Source organism: Muscardinus avellanarius (genome assembly GCF_963383645.1).
Source record: "Muscardinus avellanarius genome assembly, chromosome: 7".
Lineage (NCBI taxonomy): Eukaryota > Metazoa > Chordata > Mammalia > Rodentia > Gliridae > Muscardinus > Muscardinus avellanarius.
The window spans coordinates 77679558-77701453 of NC_137793.1; the positions used below are offsets into that span (position 1 = coordinate 77679558).

A 21896-nucleotide genomic window follows, 5' to 3' on the forward strand; every position below is an offset into this window, starting at 1 on the left:
CAATACCACAAAAACAAAACAAAAACAAAAACAAAACACATCTTTATTGCTAATGGAAGGTTCATTTGTGAAAAAAACGCACACAAATAGTATTTCCTGTTTTATGTAGCAAATAAAATATGGCTAACAGAAAAGCAGATTTAAAGCACATACCAGCTGGGCATGGTGGAACACTCATGTAATCCCAGCATTCGGGAGGCTGAATCAGAAGAATCACAGGTTCACAGTCAGCCTCAGCAACTTAGTGAAGCCCTTTGCAATTTAGTGAGACCCTGTTTCAAAATAAAGAATTAAAAATAGGGCTGGGGGTGTAGCTCAGGTGTAGAATACCCCTGAGTTAAATCCCTAGTACTGCAAAAAATAAAAAATAGTTCCCCCCCACCATATAGATTTCTTTTAGATTTTTGTCAAATGACTAAAAACAGTACAGAAAAGCCAGGCATGGTGGCACAGGCTTGTAATCCCAGTACTTAAGAGGCTGAGACAGGAGGATCACAGGTTTGTGGCCAACCTCAGCTTACTGAGGCCTTCTGTAATCTAGTGAGACTCTTTTTCAAAATAAAGAGTCAAAAATCATACTTTGAAAGCCAGGCGTGGTGGCACACGCTTGTAATCCCAGGGCTTGGGAGGCTGAGACAGGAGGATTGCGCAAGTTTGAAGCCAGCCTCGGTACTTAGTGAGGCTCTCAGCAACTTAGTGAGACCCTGTTTCCAAATAAAATACAAAATAGGTCTGGGAGCTGGGATTCGCGGACAGCCTCTGCTACTCAGTGAGGCCTTCCGCAACTTAGTGAGACCCTATTTCAAAATAAAGAATAAAAAATAGGGCAGGGGGTGTAGCTTGGAGGTTGAACGCCTCTGGGTTCCATCCCCAGACCTGCAAAAAAAAAAAAAAAAAAAAAAAAAAAAAAATCAGGCTTTGAGCCAGGTGCAGCGGCTCATACTTGTAATTCCAGTACTTGGGAGGCTGAGACAGAAGGATTGCAAGTTCATGGCCAGCCTCAGCTACTTAGGGAGGCCCTCCGCAACTTAGTGAGATCCTTTTTCAAAATAAAGGGTATATCTCAGAGGCGGAATGCCCCTGAGTTCAATCCCCAGTATACATATAAAAAAAAAAATTAGAACAGTACAAAAATAATGTTTTTTTTTTCAGTAGTCTGTACTCTCCAAATATACCACTCCCTAGCTAAAAACTATGAACTAACCAGTTGCAGATCAGATATGTAAGAATATTTCACATGCCACCATGAGAGCATTTGTTCATTATCTTAAAGAAGAGAAGTAAGCACGTGGGCTGGGCTTCCTATACCTGGATCCTGCAGTGCATCTACCAAGACAGTCTCTATTGGAACACTCTAGACTCTTCAGCATACATTTCTCTGAAAAGTGAAGATTTCACATCTGGAGATCATAAAATATGAGTTTTTGATTACTATGATAGCCATGGTAAAAGTTAGTATATAAATTCAAGACCTCAAGCTATAATGCTAATTATCTATCTATCTATCGTGTGTGTGTGTGTGTGTGTGTGTGTGTGTGTGTGTGTGTGTGTGTGTAGTACTGGGGATTTAATTCAGGAGCATTCTACCTCAGCGCTACATCCCCAGTCCTATTTTTTTATGTTTTGTTTTCAAATAGGATCTCATTATGTTGAGGAGGGCCTCATGAGGTTGCTGAGGCTCACCATGAACCTGTGATCCTCCTGTCTCAGCCTCCAAGTACAGGGATTACAAACATACCACCATATCTGGCTTAATTATAAATATTTTTTTTTCTGGTACTGGGGATGGAACCCAAGAGCATTCTACCTCTGAGCTACCCCTCTAGTCCTATTTTTTATTCTTTATTTTGAAACAGGGTCTCACTTGGACCTTGCTACTTAGTAGCTGAGGCTGTCCAACCGCACTGTCTCAGCCTCCCAAATGCTGGGATTATAAGCGTGTGCCACCACCCCTGGCTTACTTAATTTTAATGACTAAAAATGGCTTTTCATCCAAGCATGGTGGCACACACCTGAAATCCCAGTACTTGGGAGGCTGGGACAGGAGGAATGCAAGATGGAAGCCAGCCTCAGCAAATTAGGAAGACTCACAGCAAGTCGGTGAGAACTTGTTTCAAAAGGGGGTGGGATGCTAGTGGTATAGCCCACAGGTAGAATTCCCCTTGGTTCTTTCCATTCTATCCCCACCCCCCAAAAAACATGGCTTTTTCAATTTTATAGTTCCTTTCTTCTTCGAATCCATTTACTATAAACTAAGTGCTAACGGGCATTATTATAGTTATGTTAGCAATGGTATTACTTACATCCACCTTACCTATCCCTGAAATCAAAACTGCTTCTCATTATAAATAAACTTTAAAAAGCAGACCTTCCCAAAGCTTCTTCCAAACTGGTGATGGCTGCTTGCAGCTGATTCTGACTGACTGCTTCAAGAGACAGGCCCAGGCGAGAGGACTCAGTGGCGAGTGGTGGCAGCCGTGCTTTGCTGGAGGGGCCTAGCAAGCAGACAGTTGCCACAGTTTGAAATTTTGCTGAAAAGCTTGCTGCCACCCAGGATCATTCACTGGTCAACATTTTCAGATCTAGTTAATTTTAAAATTGGGATCCTTGGGAGGATTTGTCATTAAAAGGAAGATGGGAGACTAGTTGCTTTATTTTAGAGCATGACAAGAACTTGTTCCTAGCTGCATAGGCCAACATGTAGGCTATGTAGACAAATATGGGGAAAAGAGGCAGATAATATGTTTGAAATCAACAATTATCAAGAAGAAAAGTTAGTAAGGAGATAAATGAGGCGGATTAGTCTTCAAGCCCTCTACAATATTACAACTTATAGTGGACTGAAACATGCCCCTGGAGTTGTACCATTCATTATCTCAGCAAGAGAGGATCCAGCGAGAACACACAAGCAAATGGCTTTTGCAACAGTATCAATAAAACTTTTCAGGGTTAGTTATTTTCGGCTCTTTATCATGCAATTTATCTAAAACTTAGAGGAAATAATTCACTTACCAATTACTGTTAATATAAATAAAAGTGTGGCTATAGCTGATGTTCCATAAAACATGGTGCTGATATTATAAGCCAAGAGATCTGTGTTATTTTGTGTGTTGGGCACCAAAACGGGTGGCAGTAAAAAGCCAACTGCAGTTCCAAGCTGTAAAAATGAATAAATGAATAATCCTGTTAACAGCTGGTATCATGATTGAAATCGGTAAATACTGGACTCTAATAGAATAGCTAATGTTTATAGAGGTGCATTGTAATTTGTGTGTGTGTGGGGCTACTGGGGATTGAACCCAGAGGCATTCTATTTTCAAGCTACACCCCCCAGCCCTATTTTATCTTCATTTTAAAACAGGGTCTCTGTTGATAAGAATCTTACTACTTGTTGAGGCTGTCCTTGAACCTGTGATCCTTCTATCTCAGCCTTTCAAGTACTGAGATGATAGGTAAGCACCACCACACTCAGCTTAGATGCACTGTAAATTCCAAAACTATGCCGACACTTTTGTTACTACAGTATTATTAAAAGTAAGTTGCTAGCTGGGCATGATGGCGCACCCTTGTAATCCCAACATTCATTGGGAGGCTGAGAATGAAGGATAGCTGTTCACCAGTGGCCTCCGCTACATAGTGAGGCTCTTTGCAATTCAGTGAGACCCTGTTTCAAAATAAAAAGAATAAAAAATAGGGTAGGGGGTGTAGCTTGGAGGTCAAATGCCCCTGGGTTCCATCCCCAGACCTCCCCCAAGAAAAAGGAAGTTGGTGACAGACATATATTTGTAATCCCAACATTTGGGAGGCTGAGATAGGAGACAGGAAGATCACAGTTCACAGCCAGCTTCAACTACTTAGTGAGGCCTTTTGCAACTCAGTGAGACCCTGTTGCAAAATAAAGAATAAAAAATAGGGGTAGGGGTGTAGTTCAGAGGTAGAATGCCCCTGGGTTCCATCCCCAGTACCCCCCCACACACACAATACAGCAGGGAAAAGGCAATCTACATATGAGAGAGAAAATATTTGTAAGCTACATCTCTGATAAGAGACTAGCATCCAGAATAAAGAATGCTTACAACTCAATAACAAAAAGGCAAACATCTCATTTAAAAAACTGGGCACATGACTAGACAGGCATTTCTCCAAAAGAGATATACAAATGCCAACAAGCATATTAAAAAAAATTCTATTTATACCATTAGTCATGAGGGACATGCAAGTCAAAACCACAGTGAGATTCCACCTCACACCCACTAGGATAGCTGCAATAATAATAACAGCAGCAGAAAATAGTAACTGTTGGCAAAGAATGTAGAGAAAGAAGAACTTTTGTACAATGCTGTTGGGATTATAATGGTGTAGCCAGTGTGGCTAACCATTTGGAAAATCCTTTAAAAGTTTAACACATAGCCGGGTATGTTGGTGCATGCCTTTAATACTAGTACTTGGGAGGCTGAGACAGGAGGATTGCAGGTTCAGAGACAATCTCAAATAGACTCTCATTAACATAATGAGACTGTTTCCAACCAAAAAATAAAGGAGGGCTGATAATGTACCTCTGGGTTCCATCCCAAGTACCAAAAAAAAAAAAAAAAAGGCTTGAGCTAGGCATGGTGGTGCCCTGCGCTTGGGAGGCTGAGACAGAATTGTACAGATTCAAAGCCAGCCTCAGCTACTGAGTAAGGCTCTCAGCAACTTAGTGAGAACCTGTTTCCAAATAAAATATAAAATAGGTCTGGGAGTATAGCCTGGAGGTAGAAATCCCTGGGGTTCCACCCCCAGTACCACCAAAAGGAAGGAAGGAAGGAAGGAAGGAAGGAAGGAAGGAAGGAAGGACAGACTTAACAGAGAATATATAATCCAACAATTCTACTACATAGAATTAGGTGCATAACCCCAAAACTAAAAACAAATTGTTAAAAAATCATGCTACAAATATGAGTATTTGCCCCTGGCCCCGACCCTGGGCGGGTGGGCAGGCGCTGGTGGGGCACCCTTCGGCGACCCCCTCTCCACCCGTCGGGGCCTCTGGCCCCGACCCTGGGCGGGTAGGCAGGTATTGGTAGGGCACCCCTAGGCGAACCCCTTTCCACCCAGAAGGACCCTGTAAAAAAGGAAAAGAAAAAGAAAAAAGGAAAATATTGGAGAGGGGTCAAGGAGGTGGCGGATGCCAGGATACTGGAGATGCAGACAAAACTTATCCAAATGAACTGGAATTATTGGAAAAATTCCCTGCTAAGGAGGACTGCTTCTTCTCTACATTGTTAAGAATCTTGGACATCACCTGTAAGGAGAGAGACTTTAGCTTAGACCAAGAAGAAAGACGGTGGAGACTTGTATTCAAGAGAAGCGGAAATCGGAGCCTACCAACCTTATTTTTTTTTTTTTGGAGAAATTACACCAAAGGTTGAATGTTACCGTCACGCATGCTTAGGAAAACTGGACAACATTCAGAGTGGAAAAAGAGCTTGGGAAAGATTTGAAATGGTGGAGGCAGTGGCAATGGCAGTGGCCAGTACTCAAGGGAGGCAGAGATCTGATGCATTACACCTGGAACCTTTGAAATAATGACCCCAGAGGCAGAATGCTACCACCACGCACCCTCGAGAACGTGGGACAAATGGTTGGGCGAAGAGGGTGCTCAGATTAGAGCCTGCCGAGGGGTGAGGCCAGCGAGGGACACAGCAAAGCTGGGATTGGAGCCTGTCATGAGGCAAGGCTGGTGCTGGAGCCTCTGAGGCCGGGATCGGAGCCTGCCAAGTGATTAGGCCAGTGCTGGGCCAGTGAAGCTGGGATTGGATCATGCCGTGAGGCAAGGCCGGTGTTGGGGCCTTCGAGGCCGGGATCGGAGCCTGCCAAGGGGTTAGGCCAGTGCCGGGGCCAACAGGGCCGGGATCGGAGCCTGCTGTGAGGCAAGGCCAGTGCTGGGGCCTCCAAGGCCAGGATCGGAGCCTGCCAAGGGGTTAGGCCGGTACCAGGGCCAATGGCCGGCATTGGAGCCAGCTGTGAGGCAAGGCCACTACTCGGGCCTCCAAGGCCAGGATCAGAGCCTGCTGAAGGGTTAGGGCGGTGCCGGGGCCAACAGGGCCGGGATCGGAGCCAGCCGTGAGGCAAGGCCAGTGCTGGGGCCTACGAGGCCAGGATCGGAGCCTGCCGAGGGGTTAGGCTGGTGCCAGGGCCAACAGCTGGCATCGGAGCCTTCCGTGAGGCAAGGCCGCTATTGAGGCCTCCGAGGCTGGGACCGGATCCTGCCGAGGGGTTAGGCTGGTGCTGGGGCCAGCGAGGCCGGGATCGGAGCCTGCCATGACACAAGGCCGGTACTGGGGCCTCCAAGGCCGGGATCAGAGCCTGCAGAGGGGTTAGGCCAGTGCCGGGGCCACTGGCCGGCATCGGAGCCTTCCATGAGGTAAGGCCACTACTGAGGCCTCAGAGGCCGGGATCGGAGCCTGCCGAGGGGTTAGGCCAGTACCGGGGCCAGCGAGGCTGGGATCGGAGCCCGCCATGAGGCAAGGCCGGTGCTGGGGCCTCCGAGGCCAGGATCGGAGCCTGCAGAGGGGTTAGGCCGGTGCCAGGGCCAACGGCCGGCATCGGAGCCTTCCGTGAGGCAAGGCCGCTATTGAGGCCTCCAAGGCTGGGATCGGAGCCTGCCGAGGGGTTAGGCCGGTGTTGGAGGTAGCGAGGCCGGCATTGGAGCCTGCCGTGAGACAAGGCAGGTGCTGAGGCCTCCGAGGCCGGGACTGGAGCCTGCTGAGGGGTTAGGCCGGTGCCAGGAACAGCGTCCTGCATTGGAGCCTGCCGCGAGGCAAGGCCGATGCCGGGGCCTCCGAGGCTGGGATTGGAGTCTGCCAAGGGGTTAGGCCGGTGCCAGGACCAGCGGCCGGCATTGGAGCCTTCCTTGAGGCAAGGCCACTATTAAGGCCTCCGAGGCCAGGACTGGAGCCTGCCGAGGGGTTAGGCCGGTGCTGGGGCCAGCGAGGCCGGGATCAGAGCCTGCCGAGGGGTTAGGCCGATGCTGGGGCCACTGGCTGGCATCGGAGCCTGCCGTGAGGAAGGCCGGTGCTGGGGCCTCCAAGGCCGGGATTGGAGCCAGCTGAGGGGTTAGGCCAGTGTCAGGGCCAGCAAGACCAGAATCGGGGCCTCCCACAAGGCAAGGCCGCTGCTTGAGCCAGCGAGGTCTGGATCAGTCCACCAGGTAGCCAGGCCACAACTGGGGCCGTCAAGAGTGGGATTGGTATTTGCAACGCGGCACGCACAAAGAAATATCGCATAAAATTAAAACCAGATGCTTCCCCTAATCAGCAATAACTAGGAGGAAAGGGGCAACAGGAAGTGGTTGAGCTATAGAAAGGGCCCTATAGTGAAGCTTGGAAGTAGAATGCCCATTCATTCCCCAGCACCGCACCACACACACACACACACACACACACATACACACACACACACACACACACACACAATAGTTAAGCTGGGTGTGGTGGCATATGCTTGTAATCCCAGTATTTGGGAGACTGAGATGGAGGATCACAGGTTTTCAGCAGGCCTCAGCAACTTAGACTATGTTTCAAAAATAAAAATAAAAAATAGAGCTGGGCATGGCGGCGCATGCTTGTAATCCCAGCATTTGGGAAGCTGAGTCAGGAGGATCGTGGTTCACAGTCAGCCTCAGTTACTTAGTGAGACCCTGTTTCAAAATAAAGAATAAAAAATAGGGCTGGGAGTGTGGCTTGGAGGTAGAATGCTCCTGGGTCCCATACCCAGTACCACGAAAGAAAAGAAAAGAAAAGAAAAGAAAAGAAAAGAAAAGAAAAGAAAAGAAAGAAAGAAAGAAAGAAAGAAAGAAGAAAGGAAAGGAAAGAAAAGAAAGAAAATAATTACAATAACAACAACAACAATAATAAATAAAAGAATTGATTTTATGTTACATGTATTTCACCTCAATGAAGAAAATAAGGCTAAATTTGATAATTGTGGCAAAAGAAATATAACTGAAATAACTTTAGTAGTAGGAGATGAGTCTGGAGAACATGGAGGTGAGAAGGAACAGCCCAAGAAAGGCTTCAGGGAGGCTGGGGCAGGAATAGTAACTTTTACCAAATCTTTCTATTTATTTATTTAGTGGTACTGGGGACTGAACCCAGGGGCTACATCCTCAGCCCTATTTTTTTTAATTTTTATTTAGAAACAAGGTCTCCCTAAATTGATGAGTCTCACTACTTGCTGAAGCTGTCCTGTCAGTACTGGGATTACAGGCCTGTGCCACCATACCCAGCTTTACCAAATATTTCACTTGCTCCTTTTCAAAAAGCTAGACAGAAACCATCAGATATAAAATTATAAGAGAGTGCGTTCATACAATACCATACAATACCGTGATGGAGAATTAGAGTTCAAAGTCTAGGGAGATCATGTAACTTATCACCAAACCGGAACACTCTTCAGAGTGAAAAGGACTCCAATAGTAATTGTACCAGACAACAGATGTACACCCAGACTGATCCAGGTAAAATTATCCAGGCCTAATCTGTTTAAAAAGGTTCTTTCTGGTTAGAGACCCACAATATAGATGCAAAATTAAAAACTAAGAATTCAGGAACAAGACTTTGAGTGTGAATGTCACTGCTAACTATCTGTGTGACCTTTGGGAAATAATTTCACTCCTTCAAGTCTCAGTTTCTATATCTAACCAAAGGGGAAACTAATAATATTAAGTATTATTACCTTATAATATTAAGTGACACAATACATGTAAAGCACTTAGCATGTTGCCAGGCTTAGTGAGGGCTCAATAATGCTGAATATTATTATAAATGTCACTCCATAAACTAGGTTGAAAATGCAACTTGGTAATAATAAGCAACTATATACCTACTGGAGCCAAGAAAGAGATAAGAATACAAAGCAGAATGTAGGAAGAGCCGGAAGTGTGCTCTTAAAGGGCAGTCTGCCTATAAGCAAATATTTCTATTTATTATCCATAAAATTAGTAATCCGGAAATGGAGTTGACCAATATTTTTGTTATGCTTAATGAAGTATTCATCTTGAAGTAATTTTATAAATGTAAAAACTTGAAAGAAAATAGCTCCTATCCAAACATGTAAAAGCAACCATCTAAAGTATCAGTCATAAAGTATTTTGTATATATAGTAACTACATCCAAGCTACCCTTTCTTCTGTACTGTTAGAGAAAGGAAATAAAACAAGAATTAGTCTTCCTGTATTTTAACTCTTAGTGTGACTTTCAAACAAGTTTGAGACTTGAACACACACACACACACACACCCCCCAAAAAACCATTTTACTTAGTAACATTTGTGGAATGCTAAGGTCATTTGAATCTGTAGTGTTAGGAAAGATAGGTCATTTCTTAGAAGAGATTTGGCAAATTAAGCAATCCTATTCCAGAATCAGTGGTTTCTCTTGCACTGTCTTACTGTTAAAAATTAGTACTTGGAGGTCAGGAATGGTGGTGGCAAGCTATTGTATTCCCAGTACTTGGAAGGCTGAGATAGGAAGAATTTGCAGGTTCGAGGGTAGTCTCAGCAAGTAGTGAGATTCTCATCAACCTAGAGAAACTCTGTTTCAAAATAAAAATTAAAAAATAGGGGTAGGGGTGTACATCAGACAGAGATAGAATGCCTTGGATTCAATCTCCAGTGTCATATAAATAAATAAATAAATAAATAAATAAATAAATGCAGTCATTGATAAGTGCCAAGCTCCGTGTTGACTAATAGATAAAATTAAACAAGGGGTCAGATGTGGTGGCACATAATCCCAGTCCTTAGGAAGCTGAGACAGGAAGGTCTCAGGTTTGAGGCCAGCCTCAGCAACTTAGTGAGACATTGTTTCTAAGTAAGTAAAGAAATATAAATAAAAAGGACTAGAAGTGTAGCTTGGAGGTAGAATGCCTCAGGGTTCAGTCCCTGGTAATAAAGAGAGGCTGTTCACAATGACCGCTCAATATGGAAACAAACTTCCCGGAATCCAACACTTCTTTTGCTAAAGAACACAGAGGAAACAATAATACCTATGCAAGTCTAATTCACTGTTTTGACAATTGTGTATGTTGTTAGATGCTTACAGGCCAATAGTTGATAGACCTTTTTTTTTTTTTTCTTGTCCTGTAAAGATTCGATTTCCCCCCTCACACCAATCCTTACCTGATTGCCCAGAACTGCGGTGGCACATGCTGTGGACACCTCTTTGGGCCCGAACCATACTGAGGCGATGCGGGAGGGCAAGCCCAGGATGAAGACCTGGGCCACGGAGCACAGGCACTGTCCCAGCATGGTGACCCAGAAGAGATGCTGCTGCACGCTGCCGCACTTGACCCACGCACCCAGAGAGTTGAGGCCCGAGCCCAGCAGGGCGGTGAGTCGCAGGCCTCGGGTGTCCAGCAGCCAGGTGGCCGGGAAGATGAGGGGCACGTAGGCCAGCATGTACACCATGGACAGCCAGTCGATGTGCAGCGAGGAGACGCCGTAGAAGCCCTCGAACACGTTGCTGATGATGCTGTACTGGATCCACTGAAAGGCGTTCACCAGCGAGTACAGGCTGAAGATCAGCAGCACCACAAAGCGCCGCTTCGAGAGCGCGGTGCGGGGCAACGGGGTGCCCTCCACCCCCGGGGTCTCTTCTCCAGAGCCCGCGGGCAGCAGCCGGGCCTGGGTCTCCTCTTCCGGGGCCAGCAGAGTCTGCGGCCCGCCTCGGGCTCCCGAGCCGGCGGGGGGGCTGTCCCGGGGAGCCCCATTCAGCAGCAGGCAGCCAGCCTTGGGCCCATTCTGCGGCTCCGCGCTCGCCTCCTGCTCCGCGGCGCCCCTCGGCACCGGAAGGTATCCTTTCGAGAGCGGGTGGCCAGGTGCCACTGTGGCCCCCTCCTCATCGTCTGGCCGCGCCATTTCACTGGGCTCCCGGCCGCCGCTTCGCGCCCCAGCCCTCCTCCCCGGCTCGTACTCCAACCCCTCCGGTCACCCAGCCCCACCACCCCTTCGCCCCACCACTCCAGCTACCCGCGACCCAGGGGCGCGCGTCCCGCCCAGCCAGGGCTCAGGTGAAGGTGTCCTCTCCAGGCGCCGCCGGCCGCTCCCGGTCAGGCCCCGCCCCAGAGCGTCGCGTCTGGTGCTGTGACGGCCCACCGGCCAATCAGAGGGCGCTTCACTGATATGGGAGCCAATCAGAGAGCTACTGGTAAGGGCGGAGCTGGAGCAAATGAGCAAAAGTATCAACTGGCTAGAGAGGAAGACCGGATGGTTTCCACTCCTAGGAACTATGGAGGGTCCCACCTCCGTCCCCAGCGGTGGCGGGTGGGTGGGGGTCCGAGAATGGGGCTTCTTGGACCTGGGAAAGAGGGATGAAAGGGCGATGAGTCTTTCCCTCCAGGGGAGTTTTCCAAGGTTAGAGAACTTCCCAAGGTCTCGCGCCCTAGCACAACTGACTGACCCAAAGGGACCCTGGTTCTAGAACAGACAGACGATGTTTCATAAATTCGTGCAGAGGTGTTCCAGTCCAACTAAAGAAAACGATGCCGTCCGAAATCTGCCTTTGAAGTTTGAATCCCCCCCCACCACCTCCATCACTTGAATAAGGCGACTGAGACGTGCTGCGCCTGGGTAGTCTTGGACCACGATCTGTAGTTAATAGAAAGACTCGCACATTCATTGTGTTCAGTGACATCCAGGTACCAAATCTATTTTGAAGGGTGTGTGCCAGATACTGTTACGGGCTGTAGGAAATTTAAAAAAAAATTTTTTTTTAAACAAGCCATAGTCCCTGTATTCCAGAGTGCGCAATAGCCTGGGATCTTTCTGTACTAGAGAAAAAGTCGTCTCTGATATTCCTTGGGAAATTATATATATATATATATATATATATATATATATATATATATATATATATATATATATATATATGAAGTCCCAGCTGGGCGTGGTGGCCCACACTTTTAATCCCAATACTTGGGAGGCTGAAACTGGAGAATCGCAGGTTCACGGCCAGCCTCAGCTACTTAGTGAGACCCTCGCAACTTAGTGAGACCCTGTTTCAAAATAGTTAAAAATAGGGTTGGGGGGTATAGCTCGGAGGTAGAATGCCCCTGGGTTCAAACCTCAATTCTGCAAAAAATAAAATAAAATAAGTCCCCAAGTATTCATTACTAAAATGAAATTAAAATGCTGATATCTAGAACCCTAAAACCTTTATACCTTTTTATTGCCTCTTACATTATTATTGTCCAGCCTCAGCTACTTAGTAGACTATCCACAACTTAATGAGACTCTGTTTTAAGATAAATTTAAAAAATAGGGCTGAGTGTGTACCTCAGAGGAAGAATGCCTCTGGGTTATATCCCTAGTACCAAAAAAAAAAAGGAAAAGAAAAAAAAGTTTATCAGAGCTGGTGCAAGCCTGTAGGTTGGAGACCAGCCTCAGAAATTTAGTGAGACTCTCAGCTGTAATTTACCAAGACTTTGTTTCAAAACAAAACAAAACAAAACAAAAAGCTGGGTGTGGCTTGTAATGCCAGCACTTTGAAAACGGAGACAGGAGGATCACAGGATTGAGGACAGCCTCAGCAAGTAGTAAGGCTCTCATCAACCTAGTGAGACCCTGTTTCAAAGTAAAAATATAATAGGGCTGAGGATGTAGCTCGGAAGTAGAATGCCCCTGTGTTTAATCCCCCCCACACATGAAATCTTAAAAAACAGCCCCCCCCAGCATGATTTTCTAAACGTTGATTTGGCAATTATTTTAGACTACTGAGTTTTCTGCATGAATTAAAAAAGGAAAGATCCAAAGGACCTCACTCTCAGATGTTTATTTTATGGATTTCTGGAAAACTCTAATTGCATTGCTTCATGTTCAGGACAATTTATAGTCAATATTCACATATATTTTATTAATACATTTATATACCATGAAACTTTTTTTCTGTACTGGGGATGGAATCCAGGGACATTCTACCTCTGAGTTATACCCCCAGCCCTATTTTTTATTCTTTATTTTGAAACAGAGTTTCATTGAGTTACAAAGGGCTAAGGCTGTCCGTGATCCTCCTGTCTCAGCTTCCCAAATGCTGGGATTACAAGCGTGCACCACCACATCCAGCTTTCCATGAAACCTTTTATGTAGCTTTAAAAAAACAAAAACTGTTCAAGCTGAAAGTAGTGGCACCTGCTTATGAGTCCCAGCTACTCAGGGGCTAAGGAGGAGGATTACTTGAACATAGGGCTTGGAGGACAGCCTGGGCAACAGAACAAGACCCTGACTCAAACAGACAAACAGAAAGCTGTTCTGAAAGGGAATCCAGCAGATTGAATTTTCTTTGCTTGACCAGTCATAGTAAACATTCAGATATTTGCAAACTTTTCATCCTACCCACTTCCTGGAGCCAGAAACTGGCAAATTATATTTGATCTCATTTTCCCATCATCCCTTGGGAGTTGAAGATCATCTTTTGCCAGATCTGTGTGGGGCAGCTTCCGGAATGTACTCCTACAGGGAGGCCATTCTTGCTGATTGGTTAGGCTCCTTGTAATTAGAGGTTATTTTCTTCTCTCTGTCCTTAGTAAGAAGAATTGGATTGGGAGGGAGTTCCTTGGGTGTCCTACACAGCTAAGCTAGCCAGCTTCTAATTTTCCTTCATATTCTTACCAGCTGGCATCTACCCTACTTTCTAATTTTTATTTATTTATTTAGGTCCTAGAGATGGAACTCAGGGGCATTCTACTATTTTATTATTTTTATTTGGAAGCAGGTTCTCACTAGGCTGAGTCTCAGTACTTGCTGAGGCTGTCCTTGAACCTGCAACCGTCCTGTCTCAGCTTCTCAAATACTGGTATTGCAAGCTCATCCATCTTACTCTTGTTTACCTTATCTTGTGCCTTCCCTGCACATGACACAGGTATCTTCCTGGAACCTACCACTAGGGCTATAGCAGTGGGGGATGGGCAACAGATCTAAAGAGCAGCTACCTGGATCTGCAGCCCAACTTTAGTACTCACTATGTGACCTTGGGTAAGTCACTTAGCTGTTGATAATAGGGTAATGGAATCCTGCTTTGTAGGACTGCAACGAAGATGAAAAGATTGAACAATGCGGGGCACGTGGTAGGCATTCTCAGTTATAGTTAGTAAAGTGGTCTACTGTGCTGGTTAAAGATCCACACTCCAAAGCCAAATGGCCTGGGTTAAAAATCTTAGCTCTTTCACCTTCTAGCTGTGCAACCTTGGACTAGCCACTCGTGTGTGTGTGTGTGTGTGTGTGTGTGTGTGTGTGCACGTGCACACACACAACTATAAAATAAGGTCAATGTTCTACATAAGATCATTGTGAGAAATAAATGGCTGACAAATGCACTTAAACAGGGCCTGACTTCTTATCTAAATGAATACTCAGTAAATATTACTCATCACCATGATTAGCTCATGTCTTTGATTTCTTTCAGTGATACCTCATTGATTATCCATTCTCACTGTATTAACTTGGTTTTGACTCCATCTTGTCTATCTGAGCCTACTTCATTGTCCTGCAGTTGTTCACTCCAAGCTTTTTCATACTAAATGTATGATTGCAGCGTCCATCCCTAGAGGATGCTCTCAGGGTGGTCCCAAGGGCCACACACAATGGCTTACCCTAATAGCCCCTGGTCTAGCAAGAGGTCGTTTTCATATCAGCGAGGTCAGAGGTAGAATTCCCCTGGGTTCAATCCCTAATATCACACACACACACACACACACACACACACACACACACACACACACAAATTGTCTTCTTTCTCTTGAAGCGTCAGAAATAACTGACTTAGGCATGAATCATGCGTTATATCATATGTTTGGATGTGAACAGCATGAACCTTTATATGTCAGGAATAACACTACTGGGAGAATCAGTTGGCTAGGAGTCAGGATGAAGTTGAGCTATATTATAAGTAAGGAATGCCAATTTGGAAAGATCTGAATAAGTAACAGTTCAGCGATAAGAGAGCTGAACAGCATCTATGAGGCAAAGTCCAAGATACCATTACTCATGATGTGGCTATTCCCGAGCAAAGGTTTCTTATGGTCTAAATAAGAGCTCTGGAGGATATGATGCAAGCCAGCACAATGGTATCAGATATACACAATCCAGCAGTGGATAGATTTTGGCAACCTTCGGTCTCTTTGTGCCACTATCACTATGCTCTGTCCACCTGAGCAACAGATGATATGCGGCTCTACTCTGTGAGAAGATGGAGTGAAGAATGGAGAGGTGGAGCCCGGTGTGGTGGTGCACACTTGTAATCCCAGCGTTTGGGAGGCTGAGACAGGAGGATCAGGATTCTCGGAAAGCTTCAGCCCTTTGCCACTCAGTGAGACCCTGTTTCAAAATAAAGAATAAAAAATAGGACGCAGCTGAGCCAGGCATGGTGGCACACGCTTATAATCCCAGCATTTGGGAGGCTGAGATGGGAGGATCGCAGTTTGAGGACCGCCTCAGCTACTTAGTGAGCCCTTTGCAATTCAATGAGACCCTGTTTCAAAATAAAGACTAACGCTGGGCGTGGTGGCACACACGCTTGTAATCCCCGAGCTTGGGAGGTGGAGACAGGAGGATTGTGCAAGTTCGAAGCCAGCCACGCGCGGCTTAAGAGACCCTGTTTCAAAAATATAAAATAGGTCTGGGAGTGTAGCCCAGAGGTAGAAGGGCTTCCAGGAACCCCAGTACCACCAAATAATAAAATAAATAAATAAATACTAATAAACAGGGCTGGGGGTTTAGCTCGGAGGTAGAATGTCCCTGTGTTCCATCCCCAATACTACAAAAAAAGAAAGAAGAAAAAAGAATAGAAAGTTAAACATTGAAAATAAGAGTTTGGGGAAATTTCAAAGGAGGGAATCACCAACCAGGTTATTAACGGCTTTAATCAGCAACCCGGCACCTTCGCTGGCTGTGGGGTAGTCCTGGAAGAGTCATGGGTAGTCCTGATGGCCCGCTGAGTCACCAAGGCGGGGAAGGGGGTAGAAAGTCCCGAGTTTTTAAGGGGGGTTGGGGGTGGGGCTAAGTGTGGGAACACTGATTCTTTAGCACTCTGGAGCCTCGTGATGCTTGGGATCTGCTTCGTGATGCCTGGGATCTCACAATGCCTGGGATCTTGCAGCACCTGGATTCTCACGATATCTCCACTTCTAGTTTCCAGGGTTCTGCCTCCTATCCTCCGTTCAGGGCCATGTGAGGGGAGGGGGGACTCAACCTAATGTACTGGTATTGGGAAGAGGGTTTAAAATGTATTAATGTGTCAATACTGGGAAAGATGTCCAATCTTGAAATATGTCTTCTTTACTAAGAAAGCCAGGGTTAGCTAACATGTCCTTGCATTCCTAAGAACAATTTAACATATTTTGGGGGAGAAGACGAAAGGTAAAAGCCTGTGTCTGGAGACAGAGATGCCTCCCCCTCCGGCCATAAATCTGGGCCTGTGTTTGGAGACAGAGATGTCTCCCCCTTTAGGCCATAAATTCGGCTGGAGAGATAACAGAAGCAGAGCCGGGGTTGGAGATAAGGAGTAACATGATCTCCAAAATCAGAGAGACCTGCTGGACTTAGACAGGTTAAAAACTCAGTAAACTGGAGTTCATTGGTATTTTCATTCGAATTGCCCCCCTGTGCCCCGCTCCGGCACAGGGCTGTAACTATTGAAAGGGTCCAAGAATTGCCCACCAACCCAAATACCGAAGGACTCACAAGAGATGTAAAAATGCAAGCGAGGTTTATTGTCCCGGCTAGCCAGGGGTCGAAACCTCTCCCTCCTCCACACTCTGAATTTTATAACCTTATGAGGGAGTGGTTACACGCAAGGGAGTGGTTACACACGTCAGAGCCCGCCAAAAGTTTGAGCCCGCCAACCTTAGAATACAACCAATCAGATACAAGGACAAACAAGTACAACCAATAATTTTAAAACATGCATCCACATATGTCAGAGCCTGCTAAGGACTGCTTATCTCCCTTATGGTATATGTTCGTTCCCTAGGGCTGTCTTTCCCACCCACCTAGGCTGGGCCAGGCTTATCTCTGCACTGGAGATTCTGCCTGGAGAGCAGATTAGCCTGGCCTTGTTTGCTGATCTAGCTCAGAGATATGGGGATGGGGTCCCATTTACAAAGACCTTGGTCGGCAAGCTGGAGATTAGAGACTTTGACCTTGTGGGTCCTACCCTCGTCCTTGAATCCTGCAACCTGGGCCACTGGGCTTATGGATCTTCACTCTATTTCCAATCCTACCTTACTTCTATATCTTGACTTTATATTTTAATATCTTATTTCTAATCCTAATATGGAAGAAGACTTCTCTAGTTAACTTCTCATATTGGGGGGAAAGTGCTTCTTCCAGCCTGCTTTCCAGCACCCCTACACTATCTCTATATTTCTATCTTTTTAATAAACTTTTTTAAATCTTCAGCAGCTGTCCAAGCGATGAATACTTATTCTTAGCTTAGGACAAGAATCCACGGTTTTTCTGTTTGTCTGTCTGGGTGGTGGTGGGGGGGTACTTTTCCACACACACACCACGCACCTTTCCCCCCCAACCTATCCCCCGCAACACTATCAGAGAGGTGTAGCTGGGCATGGTGGCACATGCTTGTAACCCCAGTACTTGAGAGACTGAGACAGCAGGATCATGGGGTTGAGGCCAGCCTCAGCTACTTAGTGAGGACATCTGCAACTTAGTGAGAACATGTTTCAAAATAAAGGATAAAAAATAGGGCTGGGTGTTGCAGGGGATAGGTTGGGGGGGGGGGAAGGTGTGTGGTGTGAAATAATCCCCCCCACCACCAGACACACAGAGACAAACAGAAAAACCGTGGATTCTTGTCCTAAGCTAAGAATAAGTATTCATCGCTTGGACAGCTGCTGCAGATTTAAAGAAGTTTATTAAAAAGATAGAAATATAGAAATAGTTACAGCCCTGTGCCGGAGCAAGGCACAAGGGGGCAATTCGAACGAAAATGCCAACAAACTCCAGTTTCCTGAATTTTTATCCTGTCTAAGTCCAGCAGGTCCCTTTGATTTTTGGAGATCATGTTACACCTTATCGCCAGCCCCGGCTCTGCTTCTGTTATCTCTCCAGCCGAATTTATGGCCTAAAGGGGGAGACATCTCTGTCTCCAAACACAGGCCCAGATTTATGGCCTGAGAGGGAGGCATCTCTGTCTCCAGACACAGGCTTTTACCTTTCATCTTCTCCCCCAAAATGTGTTAAATTGTTCTTAGGAATGCAAGGACATGTTAGCTTAACCCTGGCTTTCTTAGTAAAGAAGACATATTTCAAGATTGGACATCTTTCCCAGTATTGACACATTAATACATTTTAAACTCTCTTCCCAATACCAGTACATTCCCCCCTCTGTCTAGTAACTTCCTGACATCTGTCAGGCCAATGATAGATACAGAAAATATAGTGTGACATCTATAATTTTACAAACATTTAACATGAGCCCAGTTTTCATCTATGTCACCCCATTATGATTACATACATACATGTACCCCTAGCAAAGGAATCAGGGCGATGACTCATCGAGCTGCTTCGAGCTGAACAGGGGCGATGTAATGGGGCCCCGGTTTAGGGTACATATGTATGAAATTGGCATGGGGAGATCAGATGGGTCCATGTCGCGTGTGTCTATGACGAGTCAAAGGCCTCGGTAGATGTCTGCCAGGTTTTGTCTGTCAGAAAGCTTTGATTCTATGAGATAATATTTATGATACAGGTTAATAACATAGCATTTAAATGAGAAATTAAAACTGCTTTGTTGACTTATCACACACCTTTTGCAATGTGCTTTAATCTTTTTGTTTTATCCTGTTTTTTACTTTTCCCATCTGAGACAATTTTGGGATAAAACTTATAACCAAACAAATTCCATCCATGCTTTATACCTTGCTTTAACCCTCTAACCTTTTATCTGGTCCTTTGTTTCCCTTAGGGACAACCTTAGGACAAGCCTCACAACATGCTTTTTTAGTTTCACAAAACCTTCTTTTTCTGTATTTACCAACATATAAAGAAATATATAGACTTTTTAAATCTGTCTTTTGTTGTTACATACAAGCAAACCCAAAAAGAGCATATATTTAATGTTGTTCACATACCAGCAATCAAAAAAAAAACATTTAAAAGACTTAAGTGTTACTTTAAACCTCATGAAGTTAAGAGCCTTTTAAAGCATTGCATTTAACATTTTTTTAACTCAATTGAAGTATAGATTACATGGAAAAATAAGACAGTAGATAAATATCACTACCACCTTAAAACCGTAATTTTGCAAAAGGAGTAATATTAAAGACACTGTATATTTTATTTGACCACACACCTTAAAACTGTTGTAAATTACCACAGAAATTTATGACATCATAAAAGCATCCCTAGTGTCTTAAAACATTGATTGTGTTAAAGAAAATAACTTTATTTAATCACCTTTTACAGGAGTCTAATTGGACAACTTTCTGAAGTAACCATTTTAGCTAAGACTGATTGAGATAAAAATATCTTTGAGCAATAACTTTAGTGTAACCAGCAAAAGAAAAAAATTTTTTTTTTTTTTTTTTTTTTTTTTTTTGTTATCAGAGGAGCTGAATTTCCTGGTGTGGCTAAGAACGTAGAATGGAAGGTCATTCTAAACACCTCTGCAGGCTGAGTAAACAGATGGCTCAGGGCTGGTCTGTAAAGACTCCCACCCTGGCTAAGCTTTTGGTCCTTGGGCCAGGAAAGAAGGACACTGCCTCAGATCTGGCCTCCGGGATTTCACTGCGTGATCGCCTAGGGCTCTTTTTGTTAACTCAGGTGGTTGTAAGCGGGAGGACTCACTGGGAACGTAGGTCTGAGGACCCCAATTCCCTCCGGAACTGGGGGCGCTCAGCCGTTTAATGGTCCCCCTTTGCACTGTGAGCCAGGCCTCAGAGGGCCCTTATGGCCTCCTGGTTGAGAGCATTTTTTACAGAGTTGCGCTTGCTTTTCCACCTTAAACAGACTTGAGCCTAGGCTTTTGTGAGCAGCCAGAATCCTTAAATGGCTTTTGTCCATCTATCTTTTCCTTTTCAAGTCTCTGTTAAACCAAATTGGCAACCTGAAGTATTAGTCTGTCTGAGGATGGCCTTCCCTTCTACTGGGAATTGACTAATAACGTTAGCATCTATTCTTTTGAGTAGGTGTTATAGCCTTATATTTAATCCTCATGAAAGAACTGCATGTGGACAGATCGAACTGTGAACTTTCCTCTTCTCCAGGCCCGCAGGCAAAACCGATTGGAAACTAATCTGGCAGCACTAGGACCCTGCGGATCCCAGGCTGCTAAAGCTGCACCTGCAATGCACTGGCTTTACCTTGGTTAGGCTCAAGAATTTTTGCCTTTTGCGAGTTGTTCCTTTCTAGCAAGGGGCTGGGGTCTACAAGTGGCACTGCCAGTTCCCCTGTAGGAATATTCCGTCTATCCTCTGATTCCCATTTGTGAAGGCCGCAAAATAATCATCCCCTACTGCTTTAGCCTCTTTATATATCCTATCTCTTTCTATAGACGTCAGAGTTTGTTCAAGAAGTAATCTAACATTTCTCCAAGTAAGATCATACAACGAACTGAGTAACTTGAATGCCTTTATGTAATGGTCAGGGTCAGTAGTATAATTTCCCAAGTCCTTTTTAATTTCTTTCAATTCTGCTAGCGAGAAAGGCTGATGGACTCGCTTGGACCTGTTTTTCCCCCCTCCTACCTTTACAAGAGGAAACATTCCTCCTTGCCCCTGAGCCTCGGGCACCCCCTGGGTCTCCCGCATATCAGAGTTGCTACCCTGAGGTGGAGGGGCCTTCGTCTGGTTTGATCCCTTGGGCATGAGAGGGGGTCCTGTGGCTCCTATAAGGCCCTCTTCATGATTGTTCTGTCCCATTTGTGCTTTAGATTCTGTTTTAGCCAAAGCTGCCACAATAGCCTCAACCTTGCACCTTTTAAGTAACTCTGGGTGTTCCCGTAAGTAGAAAAACAATTGAAGATAAGCTATCTCTGTCCATTTACCCTCTTTTCTACAGAATAGGTCCAATTGCCTTAAAGTATTGTAATTGAGACTTCCCTGTGGGGGCCACGTGTCTTCGTCCCCTAGCGCATACTGCGGCCATACTTGGGTGCAAAAAAATATGAGAGCTTTCTTCTTTAGCATCTTAGGGTCACACTTCTCCCAATTTTGGAGAACACATGCGAGTGGAGATCCGGATTTCACCTTGGAGTGCTGGGAACCCATCTGAGAGGGAAAAGGGTGTGGTTTAGTGTCCTGTCTGAGCGGAGGTCGTCCCCTCCTCCCCCAGAGCTGTGCACTCAAACCGAAACATCCCGGCGTTTAGGACATGCTTGGAATCTCATTTTACGACAGAGAAGCATACGGTGCGCAGAAGGTTGTCCTTCTGACCCTGCACCCTGTGAAAGTGGGGGCCTAGAGGGTGGCCTCATTTCCCACGCTTTGCTGCCCACCGGGAGGGTCTTAAATGGGAAGAGGCTTTGCCACCCTTTCCCCTTGCCCATATTCCCCTGTCCGATCGAGCTGCTTGGCCCGTTCTCTGTCCGATGAGACTTCCTGTCCTAAAGCCATGGGTACAGCTGTGGACGTCCAGCTGTCCCATCCGTGGAGAAGCACGGGGCAGTACCTTCCACCAACCGAAATGGATATGGAGATTTAGCCCCCTTACTCCTGTTCCATTTCCCGCACTTTCACAGTGCCCCCCTTTTCCCAATGGGGTGTCTACTGCCATTTTTCACCAAAAAAAATGGTCTTCCTACTGTGTTTTCCTGTATTCACTTCACTCATTCAAGGCCTAAAATCCCCACGCCGGCCAGCGGCTGGGCGTTGCCTTTCTTTGATCTGCCTCCTCAGAGGGCTTTT

At 45.5% G+C, this 21896-nt stretch overlaps 1 protein-coding gene across 1 annotated transcript in view; it reads right to left on the minus strand.

Annotated features, from left to right (window-relative positions):
* The window catches only part of FLVCR1 (FLVCR choline and heme transporter 1), a gene marked incomplete at both ends in the record, with an annotated part of 33515 nt that extends 22616 nt beyond the window's left edge, over positions 1-10899 (minus strand). Inside the window, 2 exons of the mRNA XM_080698708.1 lie at positions 3013-3157; positions 10162-10899. Coding sequence (XP_080554834.1) covers positions 3013-3157; positions 10162-10899 — 883 coding nt within the window. The remainder of the gene's footprint in view (positions 1-3012; positions 3158-10161) is intronic.
* Positions 10900-21896: the final 10997 nt, after the last annotated feature.